This window comes from Rhinolophus ferrumequinum, chromosome 18, assembly GCF_004115265.2.
Source record: "Rhinolophus ferrumequinum isolate MPI-CBG mRhiFer1 chromosome 18, mRhiFer1_v1.p, whole genome shotgun sequence".
Lineage (NCBI taxonomy): Eukaryota > Metazoa > Chordata > Mammalia > Chiroptera > Rhinolophidae > Rhinolophus > Rhinolophus ferrumequinum.
The window spans coordinates 22,856,437-22,871,689 of NC_046301.1; the positions used below are offsets into that span (position 1 = coordinate 22,856,437).

Below are 15,253 nucleotides of genomic sequence, written 5' to 3' on the forward strand. Positions count from 1 at the left end.
TGCTAAGTGAGGTGCAGAATACAGAAGAGGAGCAGGTTTAGAAAGAAGAGAAAGCGTTTAGTTCAGCATAACTCCACAGCCGAGAGCAATGTTTAAAGTCAGGCAGGGCAAGCAAACTACACATTCTGCTACAAGACTGCCTCGATAATTACAGGTTGTGCAATGAAGCGGTAGAAATCAAAAAACAGAAAAGGCTGAGGATGAAGCATGAGACTGTATTTATGTTGAATGCATACTGTTGACCTTCCTTTTTTGGAGATGACTGTAATTATCTGCTTAATGACACAGAATAAATTCTCAGCAGTTATTAACCAAGTTGCCATCCCCACAGAATCTAGGAGGTTCTACAAAAAGGTGGTATTTCTTTGGCTTGTACTGCTTCCACCCCTTAACAGCTGCCGGTTGTTGGATTTACTCATCCCTGTGCTATCCTGAGCCTTGTAACATCAAAAAGGTTTAAATAAGAACATGATATGACAAAGACTTGAAAAGTTTTTAATGTGTCGTTGGGTTTAAGGATTCATGAAATGTAGCAACATGATATAGTGAAAAATAAACTAGACTTAGAATAAAATATTGAGGTTGAATCCTGCCTTGAAAAATTGTAGTTTTGTAATACTGGGCAAGTTACCCATTGATACCTCTCAGCCTCATTTTTGTCATCTGCAAATTGAGGCTAGAGGTTTACTGTAAGTATTAGATTAAATAATGTATGTCAAGTGTCTAGCAGAGGGTTTGGAACACTGCAGAAACTCAATATGTTCTAACATTTTTCCTTCCACTCCTTATGGACAAGAAGCATGCTACCGCCAGTTACCATGTTGTGTGCATGATAAATATTTAATAAATATGTGTTTGTTATCATTTAAAATACACCTGTGCTGTGCAGAATCTGGTTTTGAATCACAGAGCTTATACCATTTTGATACATGTTAATCATTTATAAGATGACAACTAACCTTTTGAAAATATTATCAAGATTTTCTGTTCACCAATTCTACCCAAATAAGTAAACAGCAGCAAAAGGAATCTTATTAATGACAAGTAGAGCAGCTTAGTTTGACAAAGCAAAGATGAGCTTTACCATCACACCCTCCATCTGAATGGTGTGAGGGGAAAAAAAATATTCCCTGCCTCTTAGGAAATTTAATTGTCCCAATGTTGGCAGGAAACTTACATCTGTTACATTTTATTTACAAAACTTTGCATTCCCAAGGGAAGAGGTTCTGTGAAGATTTTGGGGGAAAAAGTTTGCAACATATGGCTGGGTCCTCACTCCTCGCACTGCTCTTGCCAGAGGCCTCCCCAGGCTGGCCCCTCTCCTGGCACTGCCAGCAGGGCTGCTGCCATCCAAGGAGCCCCTCTGGGGTCCCTGCATGCCTTCCCATCTGTAAGAAGTTCCCCTGCACCTTTCTAATGCCTGAATCTCCACCTGCTAGAGGAAGGGAGCCAGCCTCACATCTAGTTTAGTCCCTAGTCCCAATCCGCTCATTCCTGGCTCATATAGTAGTAATCAATATGTGTGTCTCCCTCTTTCTCTGTCTCCATCTCCCCATCCCGTATCTTCCCTCCCCTTTCTGTTTCCATCTCCTGTCCAGCTCCGTGTTTCTTAATCTCTGTCTCTCTGCCTGTATACATACATGTGCACACACATGCAAATATATACCTCAATAATTTACGTACTAGAAACGAAAACAACAAGTGCCATTGAAGATACACTATCATGAGTTTAGATTCCCCTCCACTTCTGATTTTAACTCACCCAGAACCATCTCTGGACCAACAGAGTCTTCACCCAGGTTCCCGGATGGGGTGGGTAACACATCGTCACCGAAGCTGATGAGGTCCACGTCCCCTGGCGGCTTGCTTTGCACACCTGGAACTGGCGGGTTGGCTGAGGGTCCTTCGCTCAGTGACCTGAACGCTTTGGCGTGGGTCACGACGGGGAGTCGGGGAGGAACAGTGACTGGTTTCAGCAAAGCTGCCGTGCAGGTGGGGTTTTCTGAGGAAACTGATTTCTTGGGCAGCGGTGGCCGAGGAGCAGGAGTTGGGACTATCTTCCCGCCGGCAGGGCTCTCAGCCACAGGCCCTCCTCCCAGAATCTCAGGATTAACATTTCGTATAAGGCCAGGATTTGGTTTCTTTGGCAATTCTGGTTTGGTTACTGGGATGCTCCCGGCTTCTCTCCGTGGAAAGTGTGGGGTGAGCCCTTCCCTGGAGGCCACCTTGAGTCTGTTTTCATTCCAGGAGTCCAATTCTCCAGAAGCTCTGCTGGCAGCGGGTTTGGGAGCCACCGAGTGTTTCCCTGAGGAAACAGGAGGCCGTGGGCGGAGTGCACGGGGCGCAATCTCTGGTTTCTTGGGCAGCCCTGAGGTTTCTGTACTTGAGTGACTGTCAAAGGCTTTGACCCTGGAAACACTATTTTGGCTTTGTTCTGAGTTCATAGTGTCCATCCCTGCCTGACTCTGCAAGGTGCTGGTGCTGTCCAACAGGGACTGGGGCTGGCCCGGGGATGGCGCCTCTTCTGGGGCCGCCGGGTCAGTTTTCTGGTGATTCTGCTCTTTAATGGGGGTGTCTCTGGCTATTGGTCTGAGGTTGCTTTTTGTTCTTGGTTTTGGCACCGGACATCTTGTAGCACCGGCGTTTTCTGGACAATTCCGCTTTTCAGAAACGTCACAGACTATGAAAGGCGCCACACTGGTCGGCGGATCCCTGGCTGAGACCGCTGGGGGAAGCTGAAGAGGTTTGAGAGGTGCCTGTAATGCTTCCAGATCAAAAGAAAAACAAGTTGTAACGTTATAATTTGAAAGGGAAAATAAGAGAAGGCGCACAGATTTTTAAAAATATCCATGTAGAATAGCAAGAGATTTTGGTTTCCTTAATTAGTAAAAAAAAGTAATTCCAAAATCAGCGGGGAAATATTTATACTCAATTTCCTGCAGGAGGGTTCTTCAGGTTATACCTGTTCATATAAGAGTCACTACATAACATTTCAAAACACCATTAAATTTCTCATTCTCAGTATCCTTACCACATGAACCATTTCTCTCACTGTCAAAAGTCTGACAATTCTTGCTTTATTCATCTGTGATCCTAATACAATACTTTTTAAAAGCCTAATAGGACAATCACCTTCAGCATCCTATCAAGTTGAAGTTGCTAAATATAACATCTTTCTCAATGGGAATAAAGGCCATCAATAGAAATACCAATCACGAGTTAAAAGGATGATATTTTTGTGATGTGAACTAGGGTGAACCCAAGAGACTCGGGCTGTGGCTTGTGAGAATGAGCTCTTACAATAATCACAGCAAACACAATAAAGCAAGCACACACGGTCATACTGGCTGGGAAGCGGAGCACAATGAATTATGTACAAATTGCAAATTATTGTAAAGGCTAAAGCCTACTGATTACTTCCCTAGAACTAGGTCAGAATTAGCGGAGACAAATTACTTGCATTACTTTGAGGCAGAGGGTTGTCTATTTCTTCTGAAAAGTCAGTCTGAGTTGCAGAAGTAATAGTGAGCCTTGGACTGGCAGCAGCATTATTATTATTTGTAGTATTAACTTGAACTTGGTTGATTTCTCTTATGACTTGCTCATAAGATGGTGGGAGCTGCAAAATAGAGAATGATTTTAAACATCTATGGGCAATAGCCAACATGTTAATAGTCTCACTGTTCTGATCTTTGAACTTCATTTTAAAACTGAAATGCAAAGAGATAACGTGGTACTTATTCACCTCAGCAGGAACCAGCTCACTGGGCCTCCAAGGGCCTGCTGCAGAGGATGGGGGGAATCCCAGTCCTGGGGGCGGGGCTCCTGCAAACCACGAGGCCCGCCTCAGTGGCTCAGCTGCCACAATGGTGATCTCTGGGCGCCTAGCAGACAGAAGACTCCGTGAGGATTTGCAGGTTGGTAACAAGCTATTGTCTATTTGCAAATGTTTACAGATTCATGAAAACAACTACCACCCAAAAAAAGTTACATAAGAACGACCATAGTCACAGAAATGACCTGTCTGGCCTGGCTGTCTCTAATAGTACAGCCAGGCCAGCTTCAAGGGATCAAATGAGAGTAATCTTCTGAGACTTTGGCCTCAAAAAGTTAGAGATGTATCCTAAGCACACTTGGCTCTGCCTTGGTTGATAAGAATAAGGACTAAGTAAGGCCCATACACTCTCTTCATTCCAGGGCTCTTCTATCTAGTCTATAGCACAAACATAAATACCGAGGGTGCCAAAAAAACAAATGTATACACATTTTAAGAAAGGAAAAAAAAGGTATTAAAATTGTAATACTCAATATATACCGATAATAAAAGATAAATACAAGTCACGTGTATACATTCTTTTGGCACCCCCAGTATATCATAAGGTAGAAAAGTCAATTAGAATTGTTTATCTTTCTGTTATTATAAAGTATATACTCTGAAATGATGCCATATAATTAGAATATCCTCTTTCTCCTCACTCTATCTCTGTCCCAATTCAAAGTGATCTAGACCCTGATATGTGTGTCTGTTCCTTGTCAGTTCTGTATACAAATGTGATGATTAATCTTGAATACTGAGGAGTCACAGTGATTTAGGCATGGCTTCTTTCATCATTTTCTGAATCTGATTCTATAGTTCAATGTATAAATCTTACCTTCAACCTGATTTCCTAACAAACACCAACTGTGTGACTCTCAGCAAATCAATCAAGCTCTCTGAGCCTCAATTTTCTCATCTAACAAATAGGGATGACGATACCCTCTTCCTTTCTCTAGCACTCTATGGAAAATAAAAACAAAAAGCACTGCCATTTTCAAAACTGTGCATAAATACACACTCTCATGCTAGCTTGCGAAACAGTAAAACCTGCTCACTGATTAAATGTGAATGGCATTACCTAAGAACCTCTGATTATTGCTTTTGTCTAACTAAATAATAAGAGTTACTAGTTAATAAATGTTAACCACTCTACATGCATCCATCCTTATGACAACCTTATGAGATAGGTATGGTTAGCACCATTTTAAAGATGGGGATATTGAAGCTAAGAAAGGTTAAGTAGCTTGCCCAAGGTCACATGGTAAGAAAGTCAAGTCAGGATTTGAACTTGGTAATGTCAAACTTCAAAGTCCTTGTTGTTCAGTACCCTATATTATACTGTAAGAAATTTGAAAGCAGGGACCATGTCTTATAAAAACCCATCCATCTATTCATCCACCTGTCTACCTTTCTATCCATTCAACCTTCTATCTGCCTGTCTATTGGTCCTTTCTTCTACCTATCCGGTGATTCATTCCTCCCTCCTTCCCTCTTTCTCTTTCTCCAGCCACCCATCTAGCCATTTATTCATTTAGCTATCTATCCAGCCTGCCTGCATCTTTTCTTTTATCCTTTGATTCAATTTTCTATCCTGTCATCCATCCATTTATCTACGCATATGTGACATTTACTAAGTAGCTATGAGGCACAAAGCATTTCTTTGAAGCAATTCCGACAATGCTTTACACATAGCAGTTGCTTAATAAACATTTTAAAATTGCTGTCAGTAAATAATTACTGTCAAAAGTACATTTTCAGGCTTGTATTGCTTCCTCTCTCAAGGAAAGTCTTCATCATTCAAACTTACAGATTAATTCAGGAAATGTACTGATGAGGCAAAATGCTGTACTATATACTGCTTATGAAAGAGAAATATTTAATTTGCTAACTGATAACACATTTTTATTTCATTATTAGCAGAACATATGCCCTCTATCATAAATATAACCATACCTCCTATCTCGATGAAGCTCACTCTGAATAGAAGTCCGAGAAGCTATAAAAGAAAGAATAAACTGATATAGTATAAAATTAGTACATAAATAAAGGTTTAAATTTTTATAGGGTATATTATTGGAAAAAATTAACTTGTACTTGACATCATATAGAATGTATGGATTTTTAACCTTCATAGTAGAAAAGCAAATCAAAATGATTTTTTCATATGGGGTAAAATTAATTATAGTTATTTATATATTTGAATTTCATAAGAAAACATAGATTTCAAAAACTCCCCAAAGCATATTCTGCAGTTCTGAAAATAATTTAAAGAATGAACAGAGAAAAGAAGACAGCTTTAAATTGAAATTGCATGATAAAAGCATTACGACGACATGAAATAACGATGGGCAGAAAAGTGTTTTTAATATCTATTCTGATCCATGACTATACTTCTGTAACGTTTATTTATAACTCTATTGTAGAGGGAGTGAAGGTGGTCAAATTTTCATCTATTTTCTAACTTTTCTGGAATTTTAAAACCTTGTAAATTAAGACATAATAAATGCAAAGAATGTTCAAATCATTTGTATAAACATGTTTATAGCATATATTACTGTGTATGCAGCACTGACTTTTCCTTCAAGCCTCAAACTCAAAAACTAAATCATTTAATTTTTTTTCAAAATTGATTTTAAAATTAAATTACATCTTAATCAGATGACCTGCAAAATATGTCACATATAGGGTCACATATTACACATATGTTCAATACAGAATATTATCCCTAGTTTCAAGGAGCACATTCCAAAGATATCTTTTTAAAATGTTTTCTAATACTATACTGTAATGAGTTATGCACAAAGGGAACTTGTTTCAGATATAAACTATTTCTACCAGTTGCCTTCAGATCTCTCCAATTCTCTACTTTCTCAATTCTTCTGATTTGAAAACGTTGAAGGTATGAATCTTTTCTTTTCCCCTCCTATTAACTTCTTATTCTCTCTGAACAAGGAGATTAACAAAGTGAGGGAGGCAGGGATGGAAGTGGAAGGTGGGAATGGAATTTAGGCTGGCGTTGGAGCTGTGACGGCTGAATCTACTCTGGGTTGGCAAACTCAACCTTTGAAACCAAAACCCTTGGATCTCGATTTGGAGGCTGTCCTGTATTCGTAGCATCAACTGGTTTGACTGTTAACATTTTTATCAGGAGTTACCCCAAGCTGGAGTGCACTTTGGCTACTGGAATAGAAGGACAGAGAGGGTAAAGTGGTGCGTCTGATTTGTAAGAACAGTTTCATTAAGTCAGAGGCTCACTGAGTGTGCTCCCATCACATCAGCACCACCACTATAGCCAGAATCAGCAGGCACAGCGCTTGCGAAAGACAGCATGTTATTTATTGTCACAAACGTACCTCTTCCACGGGGCATTTTTGCTGTGCACTATTCATGAGTGCTAAGGGAAAAAAAGAAGGGGTTACAGAAGAGGAAAGGGAGAAAAAAAGAGTTGCCTATGCTCTAACAGGAATTCATGAGCAAGACTACCGGTATCTTGCCATGCCACTGTTTTTCTCCACTCTGCACACTTCAACAGAAACGAAAAGTTGACGAACCATAGTTTCAGGGAGTAAAGAAGTACACTGAGGCAAAGACATGTCTTGTTTGTACAGACCAGGATATCCACACACATAACCACAATTACAGAAAAAAATCTACCTATAGTTCGTAACAACAGTGCAAAAAAAATCTAAAAACCATTTTGCAAAATCAATCTGCTACTTCAGTAGGTATCAGTTTTAAGGGACTAACACTTAAAAGGCAATTCAGTAGTCCATTTTCTTTTAAATCAGGGGCTTCTCACTTGCTTCTGCCCCTTCACCCGGTCATTAGGAACAACCCCACCTGGCTGCCTCATTAGCAGAGTGGCATTCCTGCTCTGAATGGAGCAGATGAGGGGTGAGCAGGTCTTCCGATCACACTTACAGATCTCCACATCCTGGGAGAAGCACCGCTTTCCCCTCTCCTGCTCTGATTTTTTCCCCCCCACATTCACTCATCTATGAAATCTCTTTTCTCTCTTGATCCTTACAGGATGGCTGGCACTTTTTGTCAGTGTTGAACAAGTATAGCAGCTAGAAACACTTTAGATTCTCATGGCAGATTTTCATGTAGTGAGGATGCTACACTCTTCCTGCTAATTTCTTAACTGCCCGCTCAATCGCATTCTCACTTTCCCCGATTAAACAGATTTAATGCAGGTGCTGCCAGGAAATTGGAAAGTGCTCCCAATGCCCATGCAGACCAACATGTTCTTTGTAATCCCTGCCCCAAGCTGCTCATCTCGCACGTGTGCTGGAGGAAGGCCACAGAATAAAGGCAGTATTTCCAGTTAAAGTGTATCGTTTCAAAGAATGATTTTCAAACTTTTCTAGTTCGTATGGTTAAATTCTAAGCACAAAACAAGTTCATACTCCGGTGTTTACAAAAGATTGAGATCTGGATTTGCAACATGAGCACAAATAAAGAATCCATGTAAGTTCTGACAGGATCATACGCATGAAAGGATCCTCCATGATCATCCTACTCCAACCTTACAGATGAGGAGACTGAGATACAGAGAGGTTAAATGAATTATCCCAGAGCACACAGCCCAGTACAGGAAGGGCTGGGAGCAGTTTGTTCCTGGCAGCAGTTTAACTCCTTGTGGGTCCAGGAGAGCTGGATGCTTGTCCTGATTCTAAATAATTCAAAAACATCCATAAACGATGGTCAGAAGAAATAAACAGGTAGAGAAGTTGTATTATAAGCATTCTTGCTATAACACTAGCTTACCAATGAAAATCACAGAAATAAAAAAATAACTCACTAACTACATCTGCTTGAGGTTGGGTATGAGCTGCGTGCGTCTGACATGATAAGAACATCCGTGGCCTTGGAGGCAGGAAGTGTAAGTTCACAGCTCAGTTCCACCTTGTGAAGCCATTTAACCTCTCAGAGACTCAGTGTCCCTACGCTCTGTAAAATGAGGTCGACACCTACCAGGCAGGGCATTATTTTATAATATAGGTGAACAGCTCATGACTTACAGTAGGCAATGACTATTAGCTAAATCTGAATCTCAAAGAATAATTTTCTTTTAAAAGGTTAATGAAAGGAAAAGCATGAAATTCTAGACATATTCAGTTAGAACACTGTTAAGATCTTTATCCCAAGTAGCCTATGGCTCGTTAAGAATAAATGCAAAAAGAAAGACCTCAAGGCTTGACGGGAATCAGACTCATTATGAAAGAATTTAAAAATACAACTATTTAAGGAATATTGCCTTAAAAAGATAAAGTCTTTCTCCTTGTTAGTGTTAGATGATTTGATTCTGGGATGGTAAAGCAAACATTTCAATGGGTTGGGTAAGATGAAAATTGCTTACAACTTTTTCTTATAGAATGGGCAAAATGGAAAAAGATAAGGGACGACACAATTATTCTTCATTCTGCCTGTACATGGTATCACGTGAGGATCTGTTTGGCCTTCCTGTGTAAACATCAGCAGTAACTACAATCAACAAATATTTCTTTAGTGTATACGAATCATACATATAAGAATTAAAAGACAACTTGGATTAGCATTTTAAAGACAAGATTCCTTAGAGCCAGTTTTCCTTGTTTCGCCTCCTCCTTCCTCTTTGCTAGGGCTTCTTCACCCATTTCCTCTTCTCTCTGGCTCAGTCTGATCTCTCCACGGATTCCTTCCCTGCTGCCCACCAAGGCCTCCAAGCTTCCTCTTCCTAAGCAGTCTGTGAACACGTTCAGGTCTCTTCTCTGCCTGACCCTTATTCCTTCTCAAGCTACAGCCCTTCCTTTTCCTGTTTACCACCCAAGTTCGTAAAAGAGTAGCCTACCTCAGCTGTCCCAACGGCCACATATTCCTTTCATTGTTCAAACTGAAGTGAGGCTTCCAACTTCAGTGTTCTGCTGAAACTGCTCTCTAAAAAGGTCACCGCTGACCTCCTCAGAGCCACACACAGTGACCTATTCTCAGCCGCCTTTTGCCTGACCTTGCTGAGGCAGCAAGAGCTATTTGTGCTTCACTCATTCTTTTCAAAAACCTTCTTTCTCTTGACCTCTAACACGCAGCAGTCGCCTAGTTTTTCTATTATACTGATCATGCTTTTTCAGCCGTTTTTGCCCACTCCTCCATAGCTGCCTTCTCCTTTAGCCTTGCAAGGCACGGGGCCTCAGGGTAAACGAGATCCATCCCGAAGGATCTGTGGGAAGTCAGGTATAGATTACAATCCCCAACAAAGAAGCCCTCAAACCAGAGAGGAAAGATGAGAAGCCAGAGAACAAAGACAGGGGCCAGCAGACAGGACTCAGTGAGAGGAGGCGCTCCTCGGCAGGGTTGCGTTTTTTGGGTCATGCCATCTTTTGCCCTGTGACACTTTAAAGGCACCGCCTGGCCCTAGACATCATTATTTCCCAAGATGCTGTGCTTTGTCATCTTCTTTATCCTCTACACTTTCTCCCTAAATGTTTGACTACTCCCAAGATTTTGCCTATAATCTCAATTACCTCCAAACTATATCTCCAGGAAGAAATTCTTGCCTAACTTCCAGACCCTAATTTCCTAGTTAAATTCTCTCCCAACCCTTTCTCTCTCTCCACCCCAAGGACTCTAAGGCATGTAAAGCTATCATGAAATTTTCATTTTCATATCTGAATTCCCTTCAACATACACTGTGGCATACCCACATTTTTATAATTTATCAATGACAACAACAAAATTGAAACATGGAGAAACATGAAATATCTTTCTGTATCGCCACCTTACAAATTGTTCACTGAAATGAATTCAAATGCATGCTCTTCACAATCTGTGGATATCCTAAATTCATACTAAATAGTATAAATTATGTTTCTGAAAATAATATACATTCTGTTTAGGGTGGTGACCTCAGCTCAAATAATGTGAAACCCCTTCCTTATCTTTTTTTATAATAGGTAATCCATGTTCTATGTGGAAAGGGGATCTTTGCCGAACCTTTTATTAAAAAGGATGTTAAAACCCAAGAGTAAGTTTTATAACTTTAACCAAGAGGCAAAGTCAGTAAGTATGAATCCAGCATTCTGTAGAGACTTCTATTTCGGCACTTTTATTAATATGTGAGCTGAACTCCATAGGCATTTATACAGTTAAATAAAAATACTGTGGAAGTAAATGAATCAAAAAGAACAGGGTTTGATAATTTTTTCAACCCATCAGATGTCTCTACCTATAGAAAATGGTTACATAAAATTTATATTAGATCATAGAAATTGATTAGATAATCCAAAAAAAATGTTTGACAGTTTAGTTCTATAAGAGAAAAATATCGTTCTGAACTGGCTTATCAATAAATGAAAGTTGAAAAGAAGGTTGAAAAACTAGCTGCATGTCTGAAATGGTTTATTATTCCTTAGGAGAAGCTGCTCTTGCTGGTTTCTTTGTAAGATTCATCAAGTATAATCACTTGCTAGAAATCTAAACCATCATGTAAAATTATTACAGAGGAAAACACAGAGCAGGAAGAAACAAACTTACATCTCTTGATTACCGCTCTAATGGATGACAAGGGTCCTTGGCTAGAAAAAGAAAGAAAGAAAACTTATTAAACATTCATTAATCCTTTTGAAGAAGAATAATTTATCATGCCAGGTCATTTCTGAGACTCAATGTGGCATCAAGCAGCAAGTTTGATACATTAATTACTGGTCTATCCTGTTTACAAAACACAAATTAAAAATCTTTTCAAAATTGCCTTTGATATTTAAGACGTTCTATGGGAGGTTAAGAGGCTGGTGAAGTTTATCTGTAGCATAAATAAAATTTTGCCTTAAAATTGCTTTTACAGCCACCTACACACTGCATCTTCCAGTGAAGTCTGGACAATGCTTGAAGTCAGGTAGCAATTACAAGGTGCTCGGAATATTGGCCTCCCCCTCACCCCATCTCTTTTGTGTTTGACATTGGAATTCCTGTCTTCTGAGATCAAAATAGATCATTTTTATAGTCAATTTGACCTAAGGACCAACAGCATTTTCTCTTAAGATTAGAATTGAAAACATCAGCATTTAGAAGTCTTCTGCTTACTTTGGTTTCTGTTCAATAGGTGGTCAGTCCTGGCTGCCTCTGACTGTGTGACGTTGGGCAAGTCAAACCTTTTCCCAGCCTCTGTTCACTCATTGTACAGAACCCTCTAGGCTACAAAGGTTTATGTTACTAGTTTGTGGGGTTGTTTGTTTTTTCCCTTTATTCATTCCAGCTGGACTAATTGTTTTTGGAATAATTTAGAAAAAATGTATAACCACTAAAGTTTAATGATATGACTTAGGGGGAGAAAAGTTTCTTGCTTATTAAAATTCTTCACTTTTTCTATGAACTTTAAAATTTGTATTTATTTTCAATTTATGCTCTTTTAAAATTTGTTTTTGTGATAATCTATAAATCCTCTTGCTGTTTCTTAGCTAGATACAAGAGGAAGATACAATAGAATACCAGTGCATTTTATGGGAGGGACACTTTAATAATACACTATTCTGCCAGACAAGAAAAAAAAATTAAGCTCTAGGAGGTCTCCAATACCATAAAGCTAGAACCATAATTTAAAAACGTAAGCAATACTGATTTTTAAAAAATGCTCTTGACGGTTTTCTGTAAATAACTACTTGAAAAAAATAGTGTAAGGTAATATAGAAGACTTAACAGCCCTAAAACGCAAATAGGTTGACTAAAGGTTTTAGGAGAAACTTCTTGGCGCAAATCTGGAGTCTCTGCATGTTACTATTGTGTCTGTTGACTCAGGTACTATAATTAAAAGAGCCCAAATCAGTATTTAGAAGCAAGGACAAAAAAGCCCAACTTCCATGTGTGCCTAGGCAGGGCATAAGGGATGTCACTGAATGTCTACATCCTAATCTCCTTGCTTATTACCATTAATCTGGTGTGATGTTATTACTTAAAAACACCCTTTGTTACCTTTGTGAAGGAGGAAAGTGAACTGACTGGGTGGAACATGGGGAGTATTTGGGTCAAACTCCCCCACCCCCCAAAAAAGGTATGTTGAACTCCTAACCCCTAGTACCTCAGAGTGTGACCCTATTTGGAAACAGGGTCATTGCAGGTACCGTGTTGCCCCGCAAATAACACCTAGCTGGACCATCAGCTCTAATGTGTCTTTTGGAGCAAACATTAATATTAGACCCAGACTTATTTTAATATAAGACCCGGTCTTATAGTATAGTATATAAGAACGCTCCAAAGAACGCATTAGAGTTGATGGTCCGGCTAGGTCTTATTTTCGGGGAAACGCGGTATAATTTGTTAAGATGAGGCCATGCTGGAGTAGGGTGGCTCCTAATCCAACATAACTGTCCTTAGAAGAAGGCCATGTGAGCACAGGGACACACAGGGAAAGTGCCATGTGACGATGAAGGCACAGTCTGGCGGAATGCAGCTGTAAGCCAAGGAATGCTAAAGACTGCCCACAAGCCACCGGAGCTAAGACCAGGCAAGGAAGGATTCCGCTATGGATTTCAGAGGAAGCATGACCCTGCTGACACCTTGATTTCAGACTTGAGGCCTCCAGAACTGCGAGACAATCAATTTCTGTTGTTTTAAGTTACCCAGTTTGTGGTATTGTGCTATGGCTGCCCCAAGAAACTAATATGGGGGAGGGCGGCCTTCAGGGGTGCTGAGCAAATGTGATAATTCATTGAGCTGTGTAACTTTGGGCACTTTCCTATATGTTATACTTCGATAAAAAGTTGGGAGGGGTGGAAACCTTGGCACAAAATAGAATTTTGACTGAGGTCAGCCCAGGATCTACAATTCTCAAGATCTGCAGTATCACGTTTAGATCTGTACACCAAACCAACCAACTAACCATCTTATATCTAAAGCCACATTTTCTAAACTCTATAAAGTTTTAAAGTTCTCCTTCAGAGGTTAACAGGTTTTATGGCAGGGAAAATAAAAAAGAAGGCCTGTGGTCAAATGCATCTCCATGAGAAGCAGTTTGGGGAGAGGTTGGAGTAGCCTTCTGGCTGTACGATGCATACAATTTCCATATCTCAAATGTAGCTATGGATGTAAAAGCTGTGGTTTTGAAGATACTCTTCATCTCCATCTTTCTGCAGAGCAAGGCTACAGGTGTCTTAAGAGAAAACCTCATGAGAGTCCTCCCTCAGCACGAGATCAGGCTCATGTCTCAGCTGGGAACCTTCAGGAAGGATGCCCACCCTGGGACAGTAGCCATGGCCTCATGACCACTGCTCAGAGCAGGGGCTCTAGAGCCTGCTGGTTCAGAGAGCTGGTTTTGGAGTCCAGTCGTCCCTATTCCCTCCTGGTGCCTCCACTTGCTGGTTGGGGTGACACTGTGCAAATTATTTAGCTTCTCTAAGACCCCTTGATTCCTCAAGTATAAAAGCAAAGATAACTCACTTCTTCATAAGGTTCTTATAAACCGTAAGAGGGAGAATCCATTAAAGCACTTTACACAGTGCACGGAACAAAGTGTGTGTTTAATAAATGCGAGACATTATTATTAACGTTTGTTCATAATCTTCAGGGGGATCACAAAACCTCTGACAACACATACAACCCTTGACAGAGTCTCCCTTTGGGGTCTGATGTCATACAGATCACAGGCCTAACAGTTTGTTTTTAAAAGATGTTTTTCTTTAAGATTTACTTTGCTCTCCTCTGGTTTCTGCTGTTCAGAGGGAACCTGAGCCTAGGCCACTCTATGACAAAACACAAGACCGCAAAGCTGCCTCTTCACGTGACTCAAAAACGTATAACCTATGTTCTGGCCCTTGGCAGTTACTCTAGATCGTCTGCCTTCCGCTCTTCAAGCACTGCAACCCCATTAGCAGGTGCTGTTATTGTCTCTCAGTGGGGCAGATAAAACCACTCCTGAGATGCGACAGCCAAAGACCCTACCCGGAGGAAAATGAAGCGTTAGGGGAAATGGCTTGCAGATCCGGAGGAGGAGAACCAAAAGCTGGGGTCAGGACAGAACTGTCTCAGGTCTAACTGCCTGGTGACTTATCTTCCTCCAGGGCTCTGGGGCCTTCCAGCTGTTGAGTCCCATCCTCGCTTTCCCCCCTCTCTTACAACAAGCCCCCCTTGGTCTATGCTGTAGGACCACTCACTCTCTACCACTGCATTTGCACAGAACCTTGGTTAGTAGTTAAGAAGGTGTTTTTAAGAATAGAAATTGCATTTTTGAAAAGTTTCTTAACCAAATGAATTTCTAATGATGAGATTTCAGCGATGAAGATGATGTTGAGAACAGCTTATTATGACGTGTGCCAAACACACGATCCACTGAACAAATGAAGAAAACGAGGCTTAGAGTTTAGGTATCGTGTCTGCAGTCACACAGTTGGTAAGTGAATTCACTACTGTCTGACTAGAGTCCAGAAGTCTGTAATTCAGGTGCGGGTAGATGGGCAAATGTTTCTG

The 15,253-nt window shown here is 40.5% G+C and overlaps 1 protein-coding gene across 7 annotated transcripts in view; it reads right to left on the reverse strand.

The window, feature by feature from the left end:
* Positions 1 to 15,253, reverse strand: part of SH3D19 (SH3 domain containing 19) — a 139,497-nt gene that overhangs the window by 34,037 nt on the left and 90,207 nt on the right. For 5 of the 7 annotated variants that reach the window (XM_033133718.1, XM_033133717.1, XM_033133721.1 and 2 more), the window contains 6 exons: positions 11,330 to 11,370; positions 7,171 to 7,211; positions 5,771 to 5,813; positions 3,746 to 3,884; positions 3,466 to 3,619; positions 1,763 to 2,764 (listed from right to left, as the gene is read on the reverse strand). In XM_033133718.1, coding sequence (XP_032989609.1) covers positions 1,763 to 2,764; positions 3,466 to 3,619; positions 3,746 to 3,884; positions 5,771 to 5,813; positions 7,171 to 7,186 — 1,354 coding nt within the window. In that variant the 5' untranslated portion in view covers positions 7,187 to 7,211; positions 11,330 to 11,370. The remainder of the gene's footprint in view (positions 1 to 1,762; positions 2,765 to 3,465; positions 3,620 to 3,745; positions 3,885 to 5,770; positions 5,814 to 7,170; positions 7,212 to 11,329; positions 11,371 to 15,253) is intronic. The other 2 variants (XM_033133715.1, XM_033133716.1) reach the window with 1 other exon arrangement.